This window comes from Argiope bruennichi, chromosome 1, assembly GCF_947563725.1.
Source record: "Argiope bruennichi chromosome 1, qqArgBrue1.1, whole genome shotgun sequence".
Taxonomy (NCBI): domain Eukaryota; kingdom Metazoa; phylum Arthropoda; class Arachnida; order Araneae; family Araneidae; genus Argiope; species Argiope bruennichi.
The window spans coordinates 79,969,539-79,986,832 of record NC_079151.1 but is presented as its reverse complement, the minus strand read 5'-3'; the positions used below and the strand labels follow the sequence as shown (position 1 = coordinate 79,986,832).

General features: G+C 26.5%; 1 protein-coding gene across 1 annotated transcript in view; it reads right to left on the bottom strand.

Annotated features, from left to right (window-relative positions):
- Window positions 1-17,294, bottom strand: part of LOC129981393 (cell adhesion molecule Dscam2-like) — a 362,276-nt gene that overhangs the window by 33,565 nt on the left and 311,417 nt on the right. Inside the window, exons 12-18 of the mRNA XM_056092228.1 lie at window positions 16,438-16,585; window positions 15,508-15,656; window positions 9,074-9,205; window positions 8,449-8,616; window positions 3,997-4,067; window positions 3,266-3,509; window positions 1,274-1,369 (exon numbers count right to left, since the gene is read on the bottom strand). Of these exons, the coding sequence (XP_055948203.1) occupies window positions 1,274-1,369; window positions 3,266-3,509; window positions 3,997-4,067; window positions 8,449-8,616; window positions 9,074-9,205; window positions 15,508-15,656; window positions 16,438-16,585 (1,008 nt within the window). The remainder of the gene's footprint in view (window positions 1-1,273; window positions 1,370-3,265; window positions 3,510-3,996; window positions 4,068-8,448; window positions 8,617-9,073; window positions 9,206-15,507; window positions 15,657-16,437; window positions 16,586-17,294) is intronic.

Sequence of the window (17,294 nt, the reverse complement as noted above, 5' to 3'; positions counted from 1 at the left end):
TATTTTGAAAAACCTATTTATTTCGTTCAAGCAGTGTCAGACGTTGATTGAGTCATGTTGTACGTAACTTTAGTTATTTTTAAGGATAAAAATATTAATTTGTATTTGCTGGTTGTGCCCGTATTTTGCTGACTTTTTTTGCTGATAATTTTTATGATATATTGCAAACTTTATGCATAAAAAATACAATAGAGTGCATGATTTAAAACAGTAAAATTCTGCGACCATGCAATTAAAAGTATTTTGTTATTCGATCACAAATAAAATGTTGGGGCAACAAGCTTTGCTTGCAACTTACACTCTGATCAGGTATATATTCTTGCGTGAAAGTGGTTGAATCAGAGACCCTCAGCGAATGGTGAGATCTTTAGTGCAAATAGAATTTCACAAAGTTTCTATCCAATTCCGATCATTCTATCAAATTTTTCAATACATTTGGCCACTGGATAATTGATTGAACCCTATCAAGCTGACAACTTCAGCAAACGCAAGGATATTTATGTTAGCAGTTCATCTGTTTAGCATTTATTTCAAATGCAAATTAATTTCATCGCTCCTTAAGGTTTACCAAGTCATAGTACCACAAGTTTCATCTTCTCTAGAAGTTCATTGCAAAATTAAGAATTTTCTTCTCCCTAGCTGAAATTCATCCATTTCAACTAAATATCTTATATATAAAAATGATTGATTTTCAAGATCTTTCTCAGTATTGAAGTGATTTCATTTCAACACTTCAAATAAAATTATTGGTTTACTTCGTAACACAAATACTAAATATAACACATTTATTTCTAATAAATAAATAAAAATGCTGTAATCTCATGCCTAACAGTTTCATAGCAATTAGAAATATAATTACATTTATTTTGTTTTTTCGTATTTATCGTGTATTTATGCATAATTATTTAATAAAATGAAATTCTAAAAAAAGACGAAATTGAAATTTAAATAAAAATTACTGAGAAAGAATGTTTTATTACCTATTGAGAAGTTTTATAAAGTTTTTAGTTAATTTTCTCTTGAAAGTTTACAACTTTTATACATCAGTCTTAGATATTAGTTATGTAGCATATTGAATAATTTGTGAACATTACATATCAAACATATTTTACTTTGTCTAATTTTCAAAGGTATTTTTGAATTTAATATTACTTCAAATGAGCATCAAAAGAATAAAGAAGAAGTTATATAATAAATCAGAAAGTCAGAATCCAGATGATTCTAAGGAATTGTTATTTTCTATGAGTTTTTGAAGCTTCTTTATTGGACTTACCTTGGACTGGATTTTCCGTCTCAGTCTGGTCCCAGGATAGTCCGATTGCTGTTTGATTTGAAAAGGTTACTTTCACAACCGGACTTCCAGGAGGATCTGAAAAATATTATTGAATTTTACGTTTTGGTGCTTAAACATCTACTGCCATTTTTTACCTTTTAAACGTTTAATGATATTTATAAAAGTGGTAATATGATAAGTATAATAGGAGAAGCAGTTGATAAGAAATTTATTTGAAAATAGTGATATAAGGAACAAATACCTTTTATCTTAAAAATAAAATTCATGTTGTTTTTTCAGAACATAAGGATTTTGCCTGTGTTGATGATTAACAATGTCAATACAATACACAGATTAATTTGGTATTAGAAAAAAATAAATATTTTTTTAAATGCGAAATTCAAAAACTATTATAATATCTTCAACAAGAAATAAAGTACCAATAAATGCAAGTTGGAACCTTCTATGTCATAAGTAATACGGATTACGATTTGGATATGGAAAATTTTATTTCCCTCGACTGAATTCGCTAGTCTAAACAAAAAAATTTCAAAAATAAATTAGAACTCTATACTATCTATGAATACTATAAAATATATAATCATTTTATAATTCTGTAAACAGAAAATATTTGAAATGGAAACTTGTTTTTTGAGAGAACCAACTACTTATGTTAGCAATGTAATATTTAGTATAATAAACGCTTACTATTACTTTTGATTTAATGCTTATATGTGAAATCCTTACTGGTTAGCCATTTTGAACTAGAAAAAAGTATTTCCGCATTAGTCAAATTGAAAATAAAAAAAATACTATGTATCATTTATCACAGATGAAATTAATTTTCATGAGATGCAGACAAATAAATGAAAGATGAAAGGAGAAAAATCTCATTCAGAACATAGAACTTAATCAACAACTTTTTTTTACTTTTTTCATCATAAAAATTCAATTGGAATATACATTATAATTTAATTTGTCCCATTTACATGTATTTTACAGAAATAATACTATTCTTTTGGGGATACATTTTAAAAGACAGGACAGGTGAAAATAAGTATAACAAATTATTTTACCGATTAAATAAATAAATAAAGGGGATTCAATTTCTCAAGCCGAAACATCGTAGAAGGATAATATTTCAGACAATTTTTCAGAATTCATATTATTGTATGTATTTAATTTTAACTGTAGCGACAATAAAGTGCACACCAAAATGTGTTTAATACTATTATAATACGGTATATATAGTCATAGATATTAAAACACAGATATTATTATTGTGAAATATAAATAATTAACTAAAATTGGAGAAAACAGTTGTACGAAAATGATAATTTCAAAAGTTACTCTTTGAATATTTAGAGTAGTTTACAATTAATTTAGGCTATGATATGCTTTGATATTATTAAGGAAAATCTTTAAATTTCGATTAATTTTTACTCACAAATTTCTAATAAAAATCCTGTCATAATAAACACCTATTACTAACAAGCAATTGTATACTAAATTTGAAAATAAGGGCAAACATTTCAGTAACACTTTTTAATTTATATTATTTTTAAAATAGTATGTCAGCTTACAAACATTATCATGTTAAAACGGAAATCAAAAAGTCTCTTGTTTCTTTTTCCGGCTCTCTGGTTTAGTTAGCGATTTAAAGATTGTCAAGATTGACAAGCTCCGTTATACCTATTATTCCAAGATTTCTGCGAGATGATCACATTCACGGATTGGTGCATTTCAGATGGCAACAAAATTGGCAAAGGGAGTATTACAATAGTCAAGCTGGCCATAAAAATAAACAAGTACCCCCAAAATAAATATTTATGTTATTATGTAACTCGACATTTCGTGAAATTTGCTTTTAAAATTTATTCGTCAATAACGATAAAAATAATTTAAAAAAACAGTTTTTTCACCTAATAAATTACTTAATAAGAAATAAATAAATCTGTCGTTATTTAATTTTAGAGTTAATTTGTGAGTTACCATTTTGCAGTGTTTTCACCGTTACTTGATCAGAAGGCGGCCCAGCGCCTTTGGCGTTGAATGCTTGCACAATAATTGCATATTCTGTGAATTTATTTAAATCTGTAAGCTGAGTTTCTTCAACGAAATTTTCTCCTCCTTTAGCATTTAGAGTTTTGTAAATGAACGTGTCCTTTGAACCAACTTCTTTATATCCCACATAATAGCCTTTTATCAAACCAAATTGCAGATCTTTTCTTGGCGGCTAGAAGTAAAAAAGATTTTTTTAATTATTTTCTACAGAAGTTGTTTTAGAAATTGCGTGACAAACAAGTAAAATAAAAGCAGATTTTAATGCATTTTATAAAAAAATGAAATGTATGTATATTAATGTACTAAGAAATAGAAATCTATCATTTTAATTATCTTCTAATTTTTAATATTGCAGTCTACTATTAAAAATATCGTATATCGTATAATAATTGTATAAGTCATTATTCTAAATATACTAAAACAATATTTCCAAAATTCAATGCCAAAAATACCATTAGTATTTAATAAACATTTAATTGAGATAATCGATTAACAGATAATAAATCTTTAAAAATAATTAAACAGTGTTGAAAACTTAAATATATTAAGAAGTCAACGAAAACTGATTATAAAATTTCTTCTTTAGAAACATGAAACAAGTCAAATGAAATAAAGGTAATTAATAATATATAAAATCAGAAAAAAATATTGTTACTAACCTTCCAAGTGACTTTCACAATATGTGCTCCAGTTGCCCGTGCTTTTACTTTTTGGGGTGGACCTCCGGGTGCTGCAATAAAAGTTATAGCAATGTAAATTAATAAATTTATTTATTTGAATTTCATATATAACTGTACGCGATTTCTGCCATCCGATTTAATTTAACATAAGTGATACATTTCAATTCAAAGAAAATTAGAAATTTTACTATACATTTATAAATATTTGATATGGTCTATTTATTAAATATATAGAATGAATATGAATCAGTTGGCCATCTATTTAGCTGAATATTCTGCAAGATATTAAACTCTAGGTATTAGAACAAAGACAGTTTCATGCTTTTGTAACCATTATTCCGGATATTGCATTTTAAAAAAAATATATGCATTAACTGATATTAATTTTACCATATATATAGATGTAGTAAATCATGCATGTATTTTCGTTTTAAATACATATATATAATACAGATATATTGGCTCTTTGCCAAAGAATTACAAGGTGGATACAAAATATTTGCTGATTTTTATTTCTTACCCCCTGCTCTTTGGTAAAAAAAGTGACTTGTTTTTGCAAAACTGATCTAATCCTAAAATTTGTCCTATGATTCTGGAACATCCTGTTTATTAAAACTTAATGTTAATATTTTGTCGTGGTCATTAATTTTGATTATCCGGTGCTTGCTTTAAATTATAGAGCTGTTTCGAAATCAAAAAATATATTTGACTTATGTTCAATACGCCATACGCCAATATATATATATATATATATATATATATATATATATATATATATATATATATATATATATATATATATATATCCCCTAGTTGTTCCTTAGACACTGAATCTAGAGAGTCGTTATCTACATAAACGGCTGGCGTAGATCATATGCCCTAATATGAAGCAGAGGATTGGGGGTATTCCTCTAGGAAGAGACATAACGGAATCGTTAACCATCTCTCTGTAGTGTCTAGGAATTTAGACACCAGTGCAAATTAATTCAAGATATCTGTCTGCTTCACAGCTGTATTGATATAGATTGGCAGTTTATACATGTATTGCTACAATATGAATTCAATTTTGAGCGTATCTAGTGGAACTGACGCGTTCCTCTCATTGTCACTCAAGTTTAGATTAAGTGTAGCATATCAAATTGTTATGGAAAAAGGAATAGAAACTAACTTTGGAAACAAAAATAAATGATCTTTGGTTGTTTGTTTGTAGCGATTAAAATATGAATGGGACGTCGTATTTTGAAATAGTTGTTTATGTTAATAAATTCTATTTTAAATATTTGTTATCAAAACCATTGAAATAAATACAGGATTTTACACTGCTTTTTTAAAAAATAAATTAGAAAATGTATATAAATTAATTTCTAATTCCATTTATTGAAATATGGCTTCAGAACACGAGTGCATTACAAAAATTACTTCAAAGCATGAAATTGGAAATTTGATTATTTATTAGTCTCTGTTATTTTGAGAATAAATAATTATTAATAAAACTAAAATTCTTATCATAAAGATCTTATCTTCTCTATAAAAGGATAAGAGCACTTCCTTATGGATATTTCAAGCGTAATGTGAAAAAAAAGTTTTACGCACGTTGGTTATGGAGAAATATATTTCAGGTAGTAAGTTACAAAATCGGTGGTGAAATTTTTAATTGAGTTTGATATAAAACTATAAACTATTTTGTGTTTATTATTGAAGGGATTCGACAGTCGATAGTGCATACAAAAATCGAACATATTCATAAATATACTATGCATTTTCTAAAAAAATGTCATATGTAGTTTTTAGTTTTAGCAGATTTTGTGATTTTTTAAATTAATTAGGATTTTATAATACATATTTAAATTTATATGCAACTAATTGTTTTTACTATAAAAGATCATACGAATATGTATAATAAAAGGATCGCAAAAATGTGTGTTTTTGCAGTAGGGAAAGAAATTTATAAAAAAATATATTTGAAGATGACTCATTAAATTTATTTGAATTAATTCAGTATGACAAATGGAATGGCACTTTCTTGTTATTTTATATTATAACTAACGGAAATTTTTCTTAGACTTTTTCTTCCTTTTACATAAATAATACATGACTTCATTTGTGATTCACCTTATACGTATTGAAGGCAGTATATTTTAAAAAGTTATAGTAAAAAAGACTAGAGGACAATCATAACTTCTGGTTATAACTATACAGAATACATAATTTTTCATTCCTCAGAATACTATAGAATTTTTTATATGAATTTTGGGTTCATTCTTTCAACATATAGATGAAAATTTAATACAAATATGCAATTTTGATCGCAAGAACCCATATCAAATTTTATGTCATCTAAATCATTGAATTTCCGAATTATTGCGTTCGTATATAGGAAAATATGCAGATGATACCTCCTATGATGATTTTGACTTTGGTTCAATAGATATCTAGATTTCTGGTGATCAATATATGTATAAAATTTCGTCTATCAATTTTTCATTTAGAAACAATTTTTTGAGATGTCGAGCTCGCATGCACTCGGACATATAGACAGATTTAGCTTGGATCGATTTCGTTCAAAATATTGGCAAAAATCTATGAATTTTAGAACCATCATTTTATGTATGCTCTTTTTATTTTTTTGGGTAATCGTGTTCACAGACAGATGACAAACATCCATCTAAAAATGGATTTCGGGATTCAAGGAAGTCTGAAACGTAGAGTTTATGAATATTAAAGTAGTATTAGATATTATTTCTCTTTGTATACTTTGTTTAGAAGAAAGTAAAAAGGATTTCGAAAGCAACTGTTATAAAATTCAAAAGAAAGAGGATTTTATTTAATTTATTAATCAAGCTGTTTATACGGTAAAGTCTAGATAGAAATCATAACACAATGATTTTTTTAATTGGTTAATATAAAGCGACCAAGTTTATTAAGAATAGACTTTATTTCAAGATTTTATATGTAGAAAAAATGTATATCGATAATGTATTTTTGTTACATTTTAATCAGAATCAAATCCTCACATTTATCTAAAAAATTAATTTCAGTAAATTTCTTTTAATTATGCTTTTAACAATAATGTTAAAATAACTATGAAATTAAATTAAATTAAATTTCTAAAAAAAATTCATACAAAATGGAAAAATGGTTTATAAATTGTTTTAAAAATACATTTACATACATAAAAGATATTTTAAATATAAAAAATATCAAGAAAATCATTTTCGCCTTTCTTGAATAACCTTGAAAATAAAGGATTAAAAAATGAAAATAATGTCATTTTGAACAAAAAGTCAAACTAAATGGTAATATATTTCAATTAAAAACCTGCTCAGGAATTCGGGAACCTATTTTGATTTATTACACTGAGCAAAAAGCAAATATATAATGCGATCGTCTCAGAAAAGATGTGTTTTAACGTGTTAAAATCAAATCAAAATCATAAATGATAATGAAAAATAAATTTATTTGGTTATAAAAAAATTAAATTTTAAGTAATTTGATAATTTTCAAATTTTGTAGAAATTGTGTTTTTTAATTCCTTTACATAATTAAAAGACCGTACTTTCATAAGCGAATTATGTTTTATGCTTATTATGCTTTATGGATTAATAAATCCCATTAAAAGAAAATTACCCCACACTGTACCACATTAACAGCTTCTTTAATTAATTAAATAAAAATTATTAATCATTGGATGAATTCTTTAATAAGATTAAAAGATATTAAGTAATCAATATTTTTTTTACAAAATTATAATTATAGCATATAAAAAGTTTATAAAGGCGACTCAGTGTATAAAAATATCAATTAGTGTTTAAATTACACTTTTATAAAATTCGAAATCTAATTTTATTTACATGTAATTAAAAATTTACGAAATGAAATATGTAATCGCCATGTTAAAAATATATATGTGTGATGTTGTACAAGTTTTTAACATGTATGTGTCAAATTTTCTGATATTCAAGAATAATGAATTGCTTCAGATGTTTCTATAGTCTAGAAAAACTAAAAAAGATAAAACTGCTCATTTATCTGTTTGACTGCTTTAAAAAAAAATTGTTTAAGTTGATTTTAATAATACTCAAATAATATAGTCCTCTGAAACTAACTGCTAAATACTTATTTATAAGTTGAATGGTTATGAATACAATAATATACAGCTCTGATATAAAATTTTGTTTAATTACCTATTCGAAGATATATAATTAAATATTTACTTGGTAATTTAAAGCTATGTTTAGATATATTGATATATCTTATTGCTTATTCATGTTTTACTAAAACTTAATACGAATCATATTCAAATATTTTTATAAGAGAAAATATGTGATATTGTGTAATGAAGCGAATTTTTTTAAAAACATTACATAAATTTTAAATTTTAATTTTTTATTTAAATACAGAATACCATGTATCTGTATTTTTTTTTTTTACCTTCTTGATCCATGCGCAGGTGAACTACATTACTAGGTTCACTTCTTCCTAGAATATTCTCTGCGTATAATCGAAAATGATAGAAAGTAACAGGTTGTAATCCTCTTACGACGGCATTATTTTCACTTCCAGGAATCGTTATGTTCCATGACTTTTGCTGCCATCTATCTGTAGGAAATGTAATTTATTTTATTTCAGATTTTAATAAATAAATTGCTGATATTAAATATTTTAATAATAATAATTATTAGAATAGAATTATAGTTATTTTTAAAAAATTAAATACTTAAATTTTTTTTATAACAGCTGATTATAATTTAATAAATCCATTTTCATAACAAATATTATTCGAATAATATTTTATTTTCTGGACATAAAGCCATAATAATTGTGATGGCTTCAAGAAATTAATGCAATAAGCATTACAAGATTATTTATACATACATTTTAAAAAAAACTTTATTTATTAAGAAAACTTCACAATATGAATCATTTTAAATTATAAAAGCAAAAACAATATTTATATTAAAAATCAAAATAGCTGACAATACAAATTTCAGATAAAAGCAACAATATTTGATTATTTTCAGTAGACTTTACAAGTTTTTATTAGTAAACACTTTACCTGCTTCTTCTTTATAATGAAGTATATACTGAGTTATAGGGCTGTTCCCACTGTATGGTGCAGACCAACCTAATTTGGCTGTTCGACTTCCAAATTCCAAAACTTTCACATCTTGCGGAGCATCCGGAGGTTCTAAATAATTGAAATTTATATTATATACTGAAATTTAAAAAAAAATCGAAATGTAATAATAAGAATATAAAACTATTTGCTATTTCAAATTAAATTCCATTAAATATTTGCTGATATACTAGGTGTTATTTGGAATGAAAATACTATATAGTACTACACATTTATATAAAGAAAATACTATACTTTTCTGTAAAGAATATTTTATTTATATAAAAATAGTTATTCTTAATTAAAAAAAATTAATTGCCATTTAACTTTTATCAAAAGTTTCTTACTATTTCACAGTTATAATTATTTAGCATTGATAATTAATTACAATAAAAATTTAAAAAGCTCTATTCCATAGTTGGGAAGGCATACATACTACTTATGAAATTTTGTATTCATTAATATAAATAATTCATTCTTAAGCTTCAATATGCACTAGAGATACTAAAAACTTTATAGAAAGCAATAAACATTTCAAAATACTAAACATGATCACAGAAAGTAATAATAGTTGAAATAAATATCATTTTATATTACAGACAAAAAATTTCTTGACCAAACCTATATTTTCCGATAAAATTCTATTTATTTTTATATAAAGACTTAAAAGCGGATATTAGTTTTAAAATTGAATCAGTAATTTTGTTTTTAAAATTTATTAAATTTATGACTGAAAGTATTTTTTCCTGATCAGGTGCTTAAATATCTCATGATTCCATTGCAAAGGTGCTGCATTTATTGATAATTTAGACAAATAATTTTTTTCCTCAAAATTATTGATGTCTGTTCGCTGTGAATTTCGGCATAAGTAAAATTCGTCGTGCGTTAAATATATTGGCATGATGACGAAGTTGGGGGTGTTAACTCAGATGTCTGATCTGATCGTGATCTGATCACGATTCAGAATTTCGATGTTTCTTCTATATTAGTCCTAGTATAGCTTCAAATTATGACTTGATCTAATTAAATTAATTTCTGTACGGACGATTTTCTTGAAAATTATATATTTACATTTTATTTCTGAATACAAAGTAATTTTATCAAATGAAATAAAATTTATGAAATGAAAAATAGTAGGGATTAAGTGTTTAATAACCGTTTCCGATTGCAGGTGATTTCTTTTAACTACCTTTATTTAAATATAATTACTTTTTTGTTTGATTTAGAAATTGCATCTTCATTTAAAAAGTTTTTTCGGAAAAAAATTTAATTCCTTTTGAAAAAAAAATTAAAAATTTTGCATAAAAATGAATTAATAATTTTTGAAAAATAGAATTTTATGTCACTTAATAGTGCTAAGAATCTTGTTTCTACAAAGGATTAGGGGTTCAGATTTTTCCAACTCAGATCTGTGATTATTTCATTCACATTTTTTCAGATCAATAAAATTACTAAGTACCAAATTTTCTTTTTTAACGGAATTTAATCGAACTTTTTTAACCGAATTTTTCTTTTTAAAATTGTTTCTATAATAAATAAGGAATTTACAACTCGTTGCTTCTCTTTCACGTGTGTTGTTTTCCCTTCGTTCTTGGTAGACAGATAGAAGTCAATAGTTTGTCATTAAATAATATACAAATTTGATATTAGTTTCTAAATTTTGTTAGTTATATGTAAAATTAATAGAAATGTGGTAACTCCTATTAATTATTGTGTTTAAGTGCTAATTTTTCAATTAAAGTTTAATATCGAGCTCACTAAGTTTTTAACACATAATAGTTTTTTTTATAAAAGTATCAAGGTATATAATTGTTGGAAGACTCTTATACTTTTACTTTTAAATTTCTGATAATTTACTTAATTTTGAATATTTCGAATATTACAGAAGTGGAGAAGATTCCACTTATTATAGAAATGTAAAATGTAAAATGAAAGATAGTAAAAAAGTGAAAAAAAATGAATGATAATAAATTATATATATTATAGACTTATTTTTTATCTTTCAAGTTACATGACATTCAATTATTTTTAAGTTCTTATTTTAGGTACATTAAAATGAAAATAAATCCATTGTATTTATCAAATTTACTCTCATTTACTATGCTTGTTTTGGTGTATATAATTGTACTTGGAATTCTTTTTTCACATTGCATCGACTTGTGAATATGAAACTAAAGATTACCGCATTCCAAACTGGTATTAAAAATAAATAATTTTAAAATGTTTTATAATGAAAAAACGGTTGACCCCGTGTATATCTTGTGAATTTTGTGTAATATATAATATTTATTTGTCAATAATCCTCTTTATTTACAACTCGTTAATCAATCATATTTTTTGGCAGAAGGAATTTGCAATTCCCTTAAACTGTACTTGCATAATTACTTTTATACACATTTGTTGTTACTTATTTTAGAATTACTATCACAATCGGCTGCTGGAATCTATCTGTTTTCGGTAATTTTGCGACCAGGTTGCAACGCAAATTTTCCATTGCTTGAAAATGCACAGTTTTTCATGAAAGATTTGCAATTACAAGAGGATATGTCTGCGTAAATGTTTACCGATTGAAATACTATAATCACAGCAAAAGATTCTTTTTTCTTTGTTAAAAGAGTTTGAAAAGAAATTTGGTCAAACAGGTAAAATTAGCATCATAGTGTTTAATATCAGATTTTAATGACTAATTGGTTCTAAATATTGATTACCATTCTCAGAAGAAAATAAAATTTCCAAATTTGTCCTGATTACTAACACTGCATATCGGTTATACCTTTCATCGGCAAAAATACGTATTAGTTGTTTTCTGAATCCCAAAATCTGAGCAAATGAGAATTTATCTACAAAACTAATCACATTCCAATATTCAGATTTTCATAGGAGGTGCTTAAACACCACCTGTTAATTTGAATCATGTTGTATACGAATATATCGTTTAATGAGGACTTTTAAATTATTGGTTAGACTTATTAATTCTCAGTGAAACTGCATAATTATTTTTGATACTGAATTTGATATCAAACATAAAATTTAACGACCAAGTGATTGTAAAATATAGTAACAACTCTAAATTTCTTAATCTTTTCTCTGTCAACAAATTTAAATAAGATTTTAATCATTGAACAATTGTAAAATGCTTCGATTCTTATATAAAACATCGTATTCATGTTGGAAACTCAGAAATAAATCAAGATAAAATGGAAATTCCTAAGTAGATTTGAAAATTTGTATGCCTTGAACTTAACACTCTGAAGATAAAAAATATAACACACAAAAAGAAAGTTTTTCGCAAAATCTCTCTGCCTTTTGTATTCCTACTAAATTCAGAAAAGAGTTCATGAAAAAGAAAATTTTGTGGTAGGAAAGAATTTTTGTGTTTTTCGTATGTCAAGTATTCGTTGCTCTCTTTCCAAGAACTTTCTGCTCTTGGGAAAAATTTCACTTAGTTTACTCGCCAAATAACTTTTCGGAAGTATTTTCTTGTGGAAGCCATTAATGTTGCTGGCATATACTGTGTCAGTAAAAAGAATTTCAAATATGGAAAATGCGTTTATACAGAGAATACTTTGTTATTCTAAAGAATAATTTTAGACCATTATTAATCTAATAACACGATACGATGGTTCGTAAAGTAATAAACTAGAAACCGGAAAAGTATCCATTTTTTATAAGATGCGACAGAATATTTAATGTTTTTTTGGAATAGTATGTTCGTTCATTTAATGATGTTTTCCGCATAGATATATAATGGAAGATGAATTATAATAGTTACCGGGAAATATATCAAATATAATTATTCAAAATTTGTTAAAGAATAAAGAAATTTTTAATCAAAAATCAAAATAAAATTACAGAATTTACTTAATTAAACCAGGAAAGGATAATTATATCTTGAGGTCATTTTTGCCTCTATAACAGAGTTTCTGAAGTTCTCATGAATCTATTACTTAAGAGAGAGGGGAGAAAACAACAAGAAAAGAAAAAAAAGAATTTACATTTTTTTCATTATTTACTTGTGAGTGAGTCAATTAAATATGATTATTTATAAGTATTAAAGTCTCGCTATTACTTCAAATAGCTTCTGATTTGATAAGGATGTTGTCATTTCATATTTTCTTAGAATAATAAATACAATCTATTTTTCAGTTGAGTCAATTATTAAATTGATCATGATATACAAAATCTATTAAAAATGATACAATGAAAGAAATTAACCTTTCGCACTCGGAAAAGTAATTCGATGCATAATTATTCATATAATAAAAGGAATTGTTTCATGCTCCGAAAACAAATGTATATAACTGTTTTAAGTTGAATTTCCCTAAAAAATTAATCTACACATTTTTATCATTCTGTAGACGTTTTTAACAATCAAAATTGAAAAATTAATAAGTAAAACGTAAAAATTATGCACCGTTTTGAATGGTGGTAAGAGGCACCATTCCGAGTACAAAGAGTTGGCTTTATTTTACGTGCAAAACGTTATTTGAGATGTGTTGTGTTTAAGAGTGTGATTTACTTGCAAAATAAAATTATTTGATTTTTTCAGCTTTTGCTCATATTTTTTCATTATTAGTCTGGTCAGTAGGGGAGGATAAATGAAGCAAATATTGTAACAATATTTCTAAAAATTTCAATAAAACATTGATACCTATATACATTTGGATTTGTTAATACTTTACTTGAGAATTTTTAAAATCTTAATCATTTAGAATGCAATGGCTAATGGCGCAGTATGGCCATATATGGCTTTTGCGCCAATAAACAGCACCAAACAAAACCAAGCAATAGCTAACACATTTTTAAATATTTTTTATTAAGGTGGTATTTACTTTTAGAATAATTACCTTAACAAAAGGCAACATTTAAAGCCTTTTATTAAGGCAATATATTCTAAGTTATAATAAAATTTCTTTCACAGAAACTTAATTAAAACGGACTTGTTCTGAAAGCATCCGTCCATACTTTTAATAAGTTAGATGAATCTGATTTGGCGCAAAGATCCAGATTAACCCAATGATGATGCTTGATTACTTTTCTCTATTTGTAAAAAATGTCAAACTTTGGCGAACAATCGATGAGCGAGTGAATGTAAATGAGTATAATTAGATTTTTATTTTTAAATAAAATGATAGAAAATTTTTCTGAGCAATGCTTTACATAATATTGCTGGGAAGTTCTTAAGTGGAAGCATTCTTAGTATTCAATAGGCCTTCGAGATAACTACTTTAAGTTAACCACACATTAAAAGAGAATAAAGCATATTTTAATAGTCTCTAAACATCAAGAAATGAGATCGTCATAAATCAGGTAAGGCTTACAAATATCAGAGAATTAGTTGACAAGGCAAGCGTTAACATTGAATTCAATCATTGGATCTAGATGGAAGTCTATATTTTCGGTGAATTTCAGTATAGTTCTGATAACAACCAGCAGAATATAGAGATCACAGAGGACATGATAAAAGAAGATCTACGAAGATCAGATCATTGTAAACAGTTATATGACCTTCATCGTTAAAATAAACGGATCTATGGGTATAATCCACAAAGTAATGTAAATCACAATGCAAGTTTCCAATTCCTTCCCAAAGACATGACAAGCCAAGCCATAGCAATGTTAAAATCTTTCTCATAATCTATTTCTGTATTTACTACATGGCACAACCATAATTAAGAAGTATTACGTCGAGGTATTGCAAAGCCTTTATCAAATGGCGAAGCGTAATTCGGCAGGTTTGGATACTCCCTACTTTCTCGTTGTGATTCTATGTTACATCTGACATTTCTCAGAGTTTAAGACGCCCTAAAACGGAACAGAATCAGATCAGAGATGACATCATGCAGAATGCGAACGAATCAGTATCACGTCATCTCATACGTTTCATACCAATGCTATTTTGGGCAATATCAGAATTGTGGGCAAAGTATGCAACAGCTCAATCGGACTATAATGAAGGATACTTAATTAAGGTTGTTTCTTGTTAACACATATCTTTTATGAATAAAGATTTATTACTTTTTGAATATGTTCTAAGTTTCAGTTATTTTTTTAAACCAAATTGTTTGCTGAAGAGATAAAGCATTGTTTAAATATATTTTTGCAAGTATTACGCTTTCTGAATTACACAATCAATGTTGTAAAATTTCAGAAATCTAAAATTGAAAATTAATTCTCAAAAAATATATTTTTGCAAGTATTACGCTTTCTGAATTACACAATCAATGTTGTAAAATTTCAGAAATCTAAAATTGAAAATTAATTCTCAAAAAATATTCGTATTTCAGGCAGTATTAAAGAATGTTCTTTAAAAGAAATTCTCACTGATAATCCAATCTACTATATTTAAATTTCTGATTTACTTATTAACTTACCTTGCATAATTAATTGAATATTAGTATCATCTTGGCCAAATGCATTAGATGCTATACACGTATAAAGAGCGGAGTCTCGTCGGTCTGCTCGACGAATAGTTAATTCAGAGGTAGTTCCACTTCCAAGAACAGTTTCTGTTAATTCGTACCTAAATGCATAAAAAAAATATTGATCCTATTACATTTAAAATTAGGATAGAATTTATAACATTATCCATCAACTATTCAGCTATTCCAATTAACAGAAAAAATCAATTAAGATGTTTGAATAACTGGCGAAAAAGGAAAAGTTATTGTTTTGTGTAAAAAAACATGAATTCTTCTTATAATGTATTACTTTAATACTATAAAAACAATGCTGTTTGCCCTTTCTATATATAGGACCTCTTTATATTTGGCATTTCGCTTGTCCTGCCCATCCAGTTTTTCAATATTTTCAGATGGATGACTGGGAATCGTTAAAGAGAAATCAAGCCAATATATGCCAATGTTACTGTCCTAACGGCGAAGTAAACATTGGACATTGCTCAAATTTTGAGAAATATTTTGCAATATTCATCACAAAGAATACAGTTTTCTATATAATTCTCATATCTTTGTAATAAACATAGGATTATGGCAAAAATATACATAAACAACCTTCGTTATTCTGCCAGTCATCTGGTGTCAAATAAACCGAATTACTGAGAGATTGCTTTACTTAATAGTATATTAAAATCTGCTTTTAGAATATATTAGTCAAAATCAGTTGTTTCACAGTCTTTACTTGGATTTACTGAAAAATATTTTGTTTTTTAGATTTCAAAAGCGATCCGAATAACTGGAATTCGCATAGTTGGAAATAAAATGTCTTTTCTTTAACATTAACTTTGATCCGTCATCTTTGGACCAAAGCTAACATTTAATAGTATTCTATATAAAAGCCTTTACCGTAAATCCATTTGTGGTTCAAATGATTGCTTGTCCTTCAGCCATGTGATCTGTAGAGGTCGATCTCCAATTGCTTCACATATCAATTTGGCATCTTCTCCCTTTCGAACACTTTCAGCTCGAAACTTGCTTTTGAAATGAGCAGCAACTGAAAATTTTCACTGTATTAATAAGCATTTATTCCCTTTTGCATAAACAATTAGGGTTAACTAGTAGTAAGTATTTAAAACTCTCATATAAAATTTAGTAAATATTTTGAAACTATTTTGTGCAATTTTAACTAGTAGTAAGTATTTTAAAACACTCATAAAATTTAACAAACATTTTGAAACTATTTTGTGCAATTTGTCCCGCTTGCACGGCACTAGTTATCGCCAAGCTAAAACATTGCGCTAGTTGTCACTAAATTACACATTGACTACAAATATTGGCGAAAATATAATAAAGCAGTACAAATGAAAACCAAGCCTTGTAATAAAAGGGAGTCAATGGTAACCATTGTACTAATGATAATCAAGCCTTGTAATAAATGGTAGTCAATGGTAACCACTGTACAAATGATAACCAAGTCTTGTAATAAATGGTAGTCAATGGTATCCATTGTGCAAATGATAACCAAGTTTTGTGTTGGCCTGTTAGAGCTGATTCAAATCATCTCACCAATAGACACGAAGATAAAACATTGGATATGAGGTGGCTGGGCTTGGCACATTTTTCCAGGTTCCTAACATACAAAGCACCAGTCGTTGTCAAGCTAAAATTTTTGTTAGTTGTCACCAAGCATTATATTAACTCCTATAAATTCTGACGGCAATTTATAAATGTTATTCATATATTAACCTATGATCTTAGCGTTA